Source organism: Xyrauchen texanus, chromosome 11 (genome assembly GCF_025860055.1).
Source record: "Xyrauchen texanus isolate HMW12.3.18 chromosome 11, RBS_HiC_50CHRs, whole genome shotgun sequence".
NCBI lineage: Eukaryota > Metazoa > Chordata > Actinopteri > Cypriniformes > Catostomidae > Xyrauchen > Xyrauchen texanus.
In genome coordinates, this window is record NC_068286.1 from 31,428,784 (window position 1) to 31,441,005 (window position 12,222).

Genomic DNA, 12,222 nt, shown 5'->3' on the forward strand with positions numbered 1-12,222 from the left:
AATTAATTCTTCAAATTATACAGGGTTACACAAGCTGCCAAAATGACTCCTCCTCTACTTCCTCCACATTGTGATGTAACACTGTGGTATATATTTGCATCTGACCGCCTCCACATTACATCAACGCCTACTTTACCTGATCACTTCCGTAGCCCCGCCCAGCAGCAGTGAGCAGTGAGACAATCATAACAGTGGGTGTTTACTGTCAAGTCTTGAAGGAGAAGCAACACCAAAACCGAGCATTTCTGACAGAATGAGGGTAGGAAATGGTCATGTTATACAAATATATGACTGTTTTTTGTTCAAAAAACTTTTATAATATTATAAGTGAACCTCAAGGAACATTAAAATAATAAAAATAGGCATGTCATAACCCCTTTAATACATGCAAGGTGAGCAAGTGTAAAGTCAGTGGTAATTTTGTCCTTTCAATTTCATAGCAACTTCTTAGTTCTTGGAGCTAAACTCACCAAATTCACCACAATGGAAACCCCTAAAACACCAGGAATACAGCTCTTTTAAAATACCAACATAACAGAACATAATACATTTACAAATCTCCTCTCATGCTCATCTTGCTCAAAAATGCATAAAATAACACTTCATTTCAACACTTGTTATCCAGTCCCATGCAAAGCATGCTGTGAAATGGAAATCCCCTGACCACATTCATCAATGCTTCATTAACAACACAAAAGTATTCTTGTAGTCCCAACTCAAATGGATTAAGTAAACATCCCTTTTAGACATTTAAATTGATAGAATGCAATGAAATCAAGTTGTGACAAAATTTTCTTGAACTGTGAAAGCAGCAAAAGTGTACTAGTGTTCATGTGGCAGGGTGGAATCATGGCCCGGCCCCGGCCCCACCCTCTGCCCTGCCACATGTATGTTTACATCTTTAAAGTAAACATGAAATCGAAATTAATACATGTTCATGTTCTTATTGTAATCTTTCCCAAACTGCTCCGCCTCTGAAACAACTTTACTTTTCGGCTTATGTCATCTAGTTATTCATTGTTTTGGTCTACTGTTGTAGGTAATGCAGCTTTTCTAAGGGTGTTTTCAGTCCTGTTACTTGCTGGATTTGTTCCGAAAAAGGTGAAGAAAAGGCATTTTCTTCAAGGCTTGGTTTGCTTTCGCAAGGAATTATTTTAAAATGGACCAAAACTGTGTTAATGTGAGCAAACTGTCACCTCATTGGTCAGAATGTTTGTACACTGTTCTGGGATTTTGCTCATATCATACACCGGTCATCAGTTACTTTTGCATTATTTCTGCATTTAAATGTACCTGCTCTCACAGTCAGCTTTCTCTCTCTCTCTCTCTCTCACCCACACACAAACACACACATGCACACACAAATACAAACAGAAAGATCGAAGCCTTGTTTTATCTGTCAGAAAATTGCTAACGCCTAATTGCTGCAGAGGTTGAAGGGGTGGGGGGTCAGCCTGTCAGTGCTCAGACCATACGCCGCACACTGCATCAAATTGGTCTGCATGGCTGTCGTCCCAGAAGGAAGTCTCTTTCAAAGATGATGCACAAGAAAGCCTGCGAACAGTTTGCTGAAGACAAGCAGACTAAGGACATGGATTACTGGAACCATGTCCTGTGGTCTGATGAGACCAAGATTAACGTATTTGGTTCAGATGGTGTCAAGTGTGTGTGGCGGAAACCAGGTGAGGATTACAAAGACAAGTGTGTCTGAGATCTAGGCCTAACCCACCTTTGTCAATCGGCCTATGCTGTTTACTAAAATGTAATCTGGGTGCGGTTACCATTCCAAATGAAGGCCTTTGCAATGCTCTCAAATTGCTTGAATTAAGAGAGGGGGATATCTATAGGGAGTGACTGTTTCAGGTAGTTCAATTTTGGAATACAGGTCATTTTAATAACATTAACCTTCCCAATCATCGATAAATATAAAGAAGCCCACCTGTCCACATCGCTCGAAAACCTTTATATTAAAGGGTCAAAAATATCTTGAATCCTGAGAACTTGGAAAAGGAATTCATAATTATGTGGAGGCAAGGGATAGATCTAATATTGTCAGAGACAAATAATAAAATATAATCTGCGTGAAGCAGAAGCTTATGCACCATACCTCCAACAATCATCCTTCTTTCTTATCGTGGCTGCTAATGGTTCCAGGGTGAGACAGAACAATAATGGGGAAAGAGGGCAACCCTGCTGGGTGTCCCCCTATCCAGAGTAAAATAATCTGAAATGAATCCATTTGTTTGTACCGCTGCTACAGTGTGTCTATAAAGTAACTTGATCCAACCAATAAACGTACTCCCAAACCCATACAAGATAATTCTCTGAGGCCATCAGATGACATTCGGTACTTCAGCTCTGCCTCTGCACTTTTAATATTCCCTTCCAACTGCACAAATTCTTGTGCTTTGGATTTTTTATGAATGATCAGACCCATAAGAACTGCCTTAAGTGCCTCCCAAGCCACGCCCACAGAGGATACTGAGGACCAGTTGGTCTCAATATAAACATTGATTTCATAACTTTTGTTGGAAATCAGGATTTTGCATAAGGGATACATTAAAGTATATGATTAAGTATAATTTATTTTTCTCCATATGTAGCAACACTTCTAAACTCACCTGGGCGTGATCTGAGACTAAGATGTTTTTAATTGAGCAATCCACAACAGTTGAAATGAGAGACTTAGATATATATATATATAAAAAAATCTATTCTAGAATAAACCTTATGGACTGATGAAAAATATGTATAGTCCCTACCAGATGGGTTCAAAAGTCCCAGGACAAAGATTTTTACACATCCTGTGAAATGTCAATGTTGCTCTAGGGGGCTTATGCACTTTTTCTTCACTATGATCAAGGACTGAGTCCATCAAAAGATTAAAGTTTCCTCCCAATATTATATCATGATGGGTGCCAATGGCTTGCAACATCCCTTCGAGATCAATAAAAAAGCTCTGATCATCAACGATAGGTGTGTAAATATTAGTCAAAAACAACCTTTGTTCCTGAAAACAATAATGATTCTCCCTAATTTAGCTTTAATCTGTTTGAGAAATTTGAATTGTAGATGTTTACTTATCAATGTAATAACTCCCCTGCTCTTCCCGTGAGGAAAGAAGTGTTTCTTGAATAAACACCATATCACATTTCTTACGCTTAAGAAAATAAATAACCTTCCTTGTTTTTATAAGGTGCCCCAACCCATTGACCTCCCACATGGAGAAAGATAACCCACTCATATTAACATTTGTCATTTTGCTATAATAGAAAAAATTAATTGTGTGTTAAAAACAAGATTATACAGACCACATTCCAACATTAGTGCACCAATCATACCCCAAACCCCCACCCCCACCCCCAGACCAAACAAAAGGAAAAAAGAAAAACTGTGCATTAACCCTGTGTGTCAATCCCTCTAAACTCAAAAGGTCCATGTACACCAACAACTCTGCCATCAGATTGCTCAAGTCCGGTGCTTCTGCACAAATTTTGTAACGCAAAATTACATAACAGAAAATACTTTGTAAAACAAACCCCAGCCAATAGGCAGAATAAACACAAAGAACATGTAGATTCATTCACAGAACTGTCTCGAAGGTGTGTTCCTCCACAAAACAACTTCCAGCCGATATAAAGCCGTTCAGTTTCCTCGGACAGACAAACAAGTGTTCAGTGAGCTGGCTGTTTATGAGTGCAGCAGAAGACGTAATTATTCCAATGTCCCACATAAATACTCCACAAAACAAACTCCAGCCAACAGGAGGCATAAACACAAAGAACAAACAGATTCATCCACAACTGTCCCGAACCAGTGTTATTCCACAAATCAAACTCCAGCCAAACACCAGGGTTTCACACTCGCTTCCAATGCATTCTTCACCAGAAGAATATCACAAGTCAAAGGTTAATGTGAGCAAGCCTTTAGTATTTTGATGTTTATGTATTTGTATATTGCAAGATAATCAGTTAAACTTATAGGTATCAGGTATAGATAGCCAAACAGCCATGGATTTAACAGAGATTCTGAGTAACCTGACATGCAACCACTACAGGAACACTAGAGGATGCTGGAGACACGAGTCACTGGTGACAGAACTGTACTGGGATCACATGCTAGAGGAAACTTCCCAAGATCTACACACCATTATGATTCTGTCTTGGCAACAGATCTGCCACCATGACTACTTGTCTGAGCTGCTGGTCACCATGTGTTACTTCTGCCAGCCGTGAACGACTCTTGTCTGGGATAATAAAGTCCACTACTCCTCTGATCTGGGCTTTAATGATGACTTCCACAGATCTGTTAATTCCACATTGATTGCCGAGCTGGATGATGTGAGGATTTATGTAGCAACCCACAAGATGTCAGAAAAGGGTAACCTGGTTCAAGAGATGAATAAGGAACAAGAGGACAAGGTGGAAAGCAAGAACAATGACAAGAGTTTGCACAGGATTTGCAAGAATGCACCAAACATGATCAAGACCTTGAGTCAAAACAGAAAGACACTGGGGAACCAAGACCTGCTATGGAAAAAGAGAACAGTGCAGAGGAAGAGGAAGCTTATGTTGAAAATGTGTTCAAGTCTGACCATCCACCGAGCTTAGAAAATGACTTGGCACAGAAACAGATACATGAAGAATTACAGGACTCTGGAAGATCCCAAGAGGAAATGGGTTGGTATTTCAAATCATAAATATCTAACACCATGGCAATTAAATTCCTTTTCCGGAGGTGTCTGCAGAGTATTGCTGCCCAATCAAACATACCTGAATATCTAATCAAGGTTTTCAGGATTACTTGAAAACTACATCTAGGATATGTAGAGCAGTGTTGGATCTGAACTCTCCAGAATGTGGCCATCCAACAATGGAATTGAATAGCCCTTGTACCACTGTAAAAATTTAAGGATACTGGAGGCATCATCTGGGGTTCCATAACTGCCATACCTGCAGAACCCTTTGGAGATCCTTCAGACAGACACCCTTTCAGTTATGAGAAATACATTTTTAGTTCCTGCAAGAAATCTCTAAGGACTGACAACAATTCCTTAAGTAACCTCATCACAAGGGAAAGGCTTTTGAGGGCTCTTGAAATATTTCTTGCAGTTCTTTGAGCACATAAATAGGATATTTGAGGCACATCAGGAACCCCAAATGACCTCCAGTATCTTTAAATTTTTACAGTTATTATCAGCTGCAGTGATTACTTAAGTTGTGAATGCTTCTCTGTTCTGTCTTTTCTATAGCTGAACCAGACAACAGAGAAACAAATAAACTGCTTTCTCAAAGATACTGGGCTCCAACTGTCTACTATACACCATGGCAAAAGATTTACTGTTTTTTGTCATAATATCAGTATTCAAGAATCCATTTATTTTTATTGTGCCATGATAAGGCTAACGGTGAATCTCTTCATGAAGGATTCAACAACTGTAGATCCCCTTGTTGGACAATTAAATATATGTGTACATGATCATTGTGTTTGTGTACACTGAAATTGACCCCATTCAGCCAACAACTGCCATACCCCATCAGACATTTTTGCTTCAATTCAACTGTGTCTTTTCTTGTGGTGATAGTGATAGCATGTTGAGCGAGCAGCCTGAGGTTCTGGTACCATAGAAACCAGAAAGTAATAGCGTTCACATAATCAATGATGAGAATGATTTGGAAGTTGTATTTTCCCTTTAAGAGTAAATTTTACAACACTGATGGGTACATTTAGGGTTGGGGTTTTGGTTAGAGGGTATGCATCCCCATTACTGTATTATAGAATTTACATCTAAAAATACAACTCACTTTTCTCGCCACCCTGTGGACATTTAACCTAGAAGCTGGCACTCACAAGTGTCCAACAACACTGCCCCCTTTGGCCATAATATGGTCACATATAAATAATATGGTGACAAATGAAGGCAGTGGCAGATTTAGGCATGGGCGAGGGCGGCATCTTGCGGGAGGGGGTCTGGTCAACAACTTTGGGGCCATTCTCATTTAGAATAACATACACCCATTTTTTAAAGCAAAAGGAGCAACGAGTCGAAATACATTTTTGTGGTAGTCAACATAATGCCATACCAACAAATGGTGTCGATTGAGCTTAACATGTATTGAACCCAGAACCTTCCTTTAAGAACAGGACAAACTCATCTTATAGACGGGTTCATTAGGAAACCATGTGATTTATTCACCTCTTGCAGCATCAAGATGGGAAAGTTTTTTTTTTCATAATTACAGACTTTCAGAAACCCTACAGTCTCACAGAGTGACCTGTGGTTGGTGTCAAATTTCAATAAATTTGATTGTAGTACTCTCTGAGCACTACGAATAAAGACTAAAATGCTTTCTGAAACTGATAACAGTTTTTCAATCATAAGTATTTGCATTCTAAAAGTTCCTGGAGATGGATCCACTCCCATTTAACTTTAATAGTAAAGCTGATCTAGAGCTTAGGGCAGGTCACGGTTTGGTGTCCATTGCAAAATGAATTGTAACATATGTTATCAATAATAAATTCAGGATGATAAACTACAAGGCCTGTGTAAAAAATAAAAAAAACATATTTTCAGTTCCAGATCATTTTATTCAGAATCTTTTTCGATGACATTATTTAGCATATTTACTGTGATAAAACAACTGCGTGTTACTTATGAGGAGTAAATTAATATAAAATAACACCTACATTTATGCATTAAATTAAAATGACTTTAAAATATTGGCATTACCTAGAATAATTTTGCACTTTATAAATACAAGACATCCATAAATATATCTGCAGATATTCAAGGGTCTTTGATACAGAGAATGATATGTGACTTCCTGAAGTAACTCAGTAGTGGACTGATGGGGTTTAAAGATGGTGAATATTTAAGGCCATTATTATTATAAAGAACCTGTCATTTGGAAAGGCTTGAGCCCTGAACATCGACAAACAACACCAATGAATGCTCTCATATGAAATAAAATAGAAAAACAAAACAAAATGCAATAACAGAGACAGATTTTGCCACAGATATATTTCAAAACCAAACCAAAAGCCCTCTGAGAAACAGTTGAAATTAAAAAAGCAGGATGTGACATTATATCAGGAGGTATTGGTTCCTTTGACACTGTGAAAATATAGGACGAATTGCTGGATTCATTCCTTTTGAAAAGTTCCTCACTTTTAAATGTCCCCTTTCACAAGGGAAAGGAGAGACGATCTACTACAAATGCCCAAACCCTTTATGAATATGCAACTGTGTTGAGATAACGCAGGATGAAAATACACATTTAGAAAATAAGAAAATATGTGATCTCTTTTTAACAAACACAACAAAACAAAAACAACTAAAAAAAAGTTTTGCATCTAGACACCAAAAAACAGAAACCTGAACATGGACGACTTTCATTAATACAAAAGTTCAGACCTACTTGATCATAACTTAACAAGATTTAGCTTTTAACACAATAAAATTATCTTTATGTTGTTATAAAACATGCATACATTTGACACAGTATATACGAGGTTAATATCAAAGAAACTGTCAAGAACATGTCAATGTTATTTTTCACCCCAAAAACAAAAGAACATTTTTGAATGAAGAAAATAAAGCATATTCTAAGGACCATTAAGACATTTTGCATTGTGTTCCTATTTTCATGACAATTAGGGACATCTTCCCCACTAATTCTCATTACTTAAATTTGAAAAACAACAACAAAAAAACATTATTTAAAAGTACAACTCAGCTCTGCAAAAGCAAAACATGGTAACTACACATTTTGTCCAAAAAAAGGAAAACTGATATCAGATCTCTTAGATTATGATCTGACCCCATTTGTCATTACAGTCATGAAATGTATGGATAAATTGTCATTAATATAATGTAACAATGCTTAGGTGTCTTAAAAAAGGCTTAATTTTCTTATTTAGTTGTGGATTTTGGGGTGAAACTGGACATGCCTTTGAGAGATTCACCCACAGAACAGAAAATAAACTGGATTTACATCATATTGCCTAAAAGTTATAGTTTGTGAGTTAAAATAATTTATATATTTGTACACAGCAGTTCACCTGACGTTTAAAGAATGCTGCGCTGTAATTCCTTTTGCTGGTTGGCACTCCAGTACATTCGATGTCCACAGGAAGCCAAATATAATCCAACTCAAATGCTTTAACTGTTGTTCAGGGCAAAATGTCCACGGAGCAAATGCTCAGCAATCACATTTTAAAAAACAATGTACGTTATTATATAATATACGTTCAAATATTTTCTTCAAAATAGAAGACAAAGGCAAAACTGCCCCAACTGCTGAAAATGAGATGTCAAAGCGTGTGCACGTGGATGAAATGAAATATCCAATGAAAACACGATACTGTGAGGTGTATGCAGATTAACTGTCCATCTAGTGCTGTGATGTAGTGTGTGTGGATTCGCACACACAGAAAGGCATTATGGGACACGTGAAGGACCATGTGATCCGAGGTGTTTGGTTTGTTATGGTTTTCAGAAGGCATTCAAAGTCTCTTTACAACAAACTGCATTTGGAGGTGTGTGTGCTATGTTTGAGGTGTCAGCTTGACGTGGTAGGATGTTAATGGGGTACAGGCTTAAAAAGGTGTGTAGTCAGACGGGTACATGATGGGAAGCCAGCTCTCAGTGTAAGAGACACAGTGCTGCCAGCCAAGAGACCGCATTAACTGCAGAAGACAAACACATCAACAACAGTGTCAACACTACTAAATGAATATTAAACAAATTTTACAAGAATCCATATAAAGACACACACACACACACACACACACACACACACACACACACACACACACACACACACACACACACATGTTGTGTTTCCATGTTTTATGGGGACTTTCCATAGACATAATGGTTTTTATACTGTACAAACTTTATATTCTATCCCCTAAACCTAACCCTACCCCTAAACCTAACCCTCACAGAAAACATTCTGCATTTTTACATTTTCAAAAAACATAATTTAGTATGATTTATAAGCTGTTTTCCTCATGGGGACCGACAAAATGTCCCCACAAGGTCAAAATTTTCGGGTTTTACTATCCTTATGGGGACATTTGGTCCCCACTAAGTGATAAATACACGCTCACACACACACACACACACACACACACACACACACACACACACACACACACACACATATATTTTCAATATCTATTCTCTAAAAGCAAATCTAAATATCTTATATGCTGCTTCTCAGGTGAATGCATCTTTTTTAAAAGGATTTTTAGATAATTGTAAAATATTTGCATTTTTAGTATTATATTCAACATTCTCATAATTTTTTTTCCCTACAGTATTACTGCTAAAGAAAAAAATTACATTGTTTTAAAGGAGTATTACATATGTTTATATTGGAAAACTAGCCAAAACAAAATAAAATCAAAAACGTTTTTTTGTTGCAGTGTATGGGGCGAAGACTTCCCTCTCTCACCTTTCTGTTCATTTCAATCCATCTTTAACTCATTAAAAAAACTCTCTCTCTTATTAATAAAGCTGCATGAGAAAATTATTAGACTTCTGTTTTATTTACCCTTACAAACATTACAGTAACTATAGTTTAACCATGGTATTTAGTTAAACAATAGTTACCACACAATTAACAATGGTTACTTCTACAATATAACTTTATTAAAACAATGGTTAACTATTTTATTAAATTACTTATTAACAACAATTACACACAAACTCATAAGAAATGTCACATTTAGATATGCTATTTTAGCATGAATTACCTACAGAAGCCGTTTCTCTGATTTTCTATCATTACCTCTACAAGGCACTGATCCCTCTTGTTGGAATGTCTTGTGACAGCGCAAGTGCTTGTCTGATGGGTCTTTCAGCATGCATGTTAAGATGAGCAGAAGAAGAAATCGTTCCCATCCTGCACATGTATTTGCTTCTATAGCCTAATCCATTTATTTCACGTTGAAGCTTATGATTATTGTTCATGTTCATTGTAAACAAATAATAATATCCCTAGTTTTAAAAATACATTTTAGAATCAATATTTTTGTGTGAGGATTGATATTCGTTACAACATCAGTATCGGAAGTATCGATACTTTAGGATCGATCTGCCCATCCCTACCGTTGGCTGCAGATGGGTGTTCTAATTTCTCCCATTCATTTTAACAGAAGTGGCCCGTCTCTGCTAAATAGTCGCTGGTGCAACTTCAAGGTAAAAGTGCTTCACGTGTACAATTGGTTTGATTCTGTATATTTTGAGAAAATGAGATTGCTAACATAGACATCTATGGTTGCTGAACTTCTGTGTGTAATGTTACGTCCTTCTTCCTAATATATTAACAATTTCTTCACGTGCAAATAAATTTTTTTTTTTTATGATTAAACAGAAACCAGAAGATACTGCTATCTACAATTTAAAATACAATTTTATAGGGTTTATTTAGTTTTGTGTGAAATTGAGTTAATATAGTGCATAAATTTTTTGCAATTTTATGTTCATGTTATTTACTAAATTAAATTGTATTATATATCAGCATTGTATAAGCTTCTCGGCCACCCTACTCTCTGGATGTCGGCAATTAAAAAACCCATATCGGTTGACCACCAATCATGAGGAAGGAAAATGATATGGATACATTGAAGCAACATCTCAAGACATCAGCCAGGAAGTTAAAGCTTGAAGCTAATGGGTCTTCCAAATGGACAATGACCCCAAGCATACCTCCAAAGTTGTGGCAAAATGGCTTAAGGACAACAAAGTCAAGATATGGCCATCACAAAGCCCTGACCTCAATGTGATAGAAAATTTGTGAGCAGAACAGAAAAAACGTGCGATCAAGGAGGCCTGACTCAGTTACACCAGTTCTTTCTGGAGGAATGGGCCAAAATTCCAGCAACTTATTGTGAGAAGCATGTGGAAGGCTACCCAAAACGTTTGGCACGTGAGAAACACACGGAAGAGCAGCACTGTTTACAACGGAGTAGGAGGAAAGTTGTACAGAAAATTTGTTGATTTTGGTTTAGATGTGTATTAGTATCTATTTCTTTATTAACAATGGTACGTTTGTGTGCTTATCCTGGATGTCTCAACCGAGAGAAGAAAATTAGATTACAGCCATAGCATGACAATGCGTACACGTCACATGAGAAACCACGTGAACGCTACCCTCTCGTGAAGCTTACCGGAAGCAATTGTTTATAATTAAAAAGTACTTAAATATTGATCTTTTGATCAACAATAGCATATGAGTCACCATATGCTGACTGTCTTTGATTTTTGGAGCTTCAAAATTCTGATCACATCCACTTTCATTTTAAGGACCTACTTATTTTCAAAATGTTTTCAAATGTGTTCAGGTGAAGAAAGAAAGTCATACACATCTGGGATATCATGAGAGTGAGTAAATTATGAGAGAATTTTCATTTTTGGGTGCACTATCACTTTAATCAGTGAAAATGTTTTTTTTAACTTTCGGTTATCTGCAAAAATCAGTGCCAGTAGTTGTGGGATTTTACTCATTTTGTACACTTGTATATAGCGTCCTTGCCCGTTGCAGTAACAAAAATTTAATCAATTTTCTTTTTACATGCAATAAAACGATTTTAAAAACTATCAGCCGATTAATCGCTTATCTGCCTTTTCCAGTTACTGTATTGGCAAAATCCACTATTGGCCAACCTCTAAATTCCACCAGTTTAAATGAAATACTGCTTCAATAAACTGAATTCAAACATACAGTATCTCACAAAAGAGAGTACACCCCTCACATTTTTGTAAATATTTGATTATATCTTTTCATGTGACAACACTGAAGAAATGTTACTTTGCTACAATTTAAAGTAGTGAGTGTACAGCTTGTATAACAGTGTAAATTTGCTGTTCCTTCAAAATAACTCAACACACAGCCATTAATGTCTAAACTGCTGGCAACAAAAGTGAGTACACCCCTAAGTGAAAATGTCCAAATTGGGCCCAATTAGCCATTTTCCCTCCCCGGTGTCATGTGACTTGTTAGTAAACGCAGGACAGCATTTGGAAACTATGCTTTTTCTTGTGTGGCTTCTCGTCAGTGCAATATGTTGCCCATAGAGTTGATAAGAAGTACAAACTTTTACACATTCTCACGTCTCGCAAAGAAATGGCTTTTGTCAAATCAAATTTGCACCCATATGTGGCCGATGTTGTGCATGTAATGACTTGAATTTTTTATTATTATTTATTTGGTC

General features: G+C 37.0%; 1 protein-coding gene across 3 annotated transcripts in view; it reads right to left on the minus strand.

The window, feature by feature from the left end:
* Positions 1-6,549: 6,549 nt before the first annotated feature.
* Positions 6,550-12,222, minus strand: part of LOC127651972 (tripeptidyl-peptidase 2-like) — a 45,173-nt gene continuing 39,500 nt past the window's right edge. For all 3 annotated transcript variants that reach the window (XM_052138039.1, XM_052138038.1, XM_052138037.1), the window contains one exon: positions 6,550-8,688. In XM_052138039.1, the coding sequence (XP_051993999.1) occupies positions 8,599-8,688 (90 nt within the window). In that variant the 3' untranslated portion in view covers positions 6,550-8,598. The remainder of the gene's footprint in view (positions 8,689-12,222) is intronic.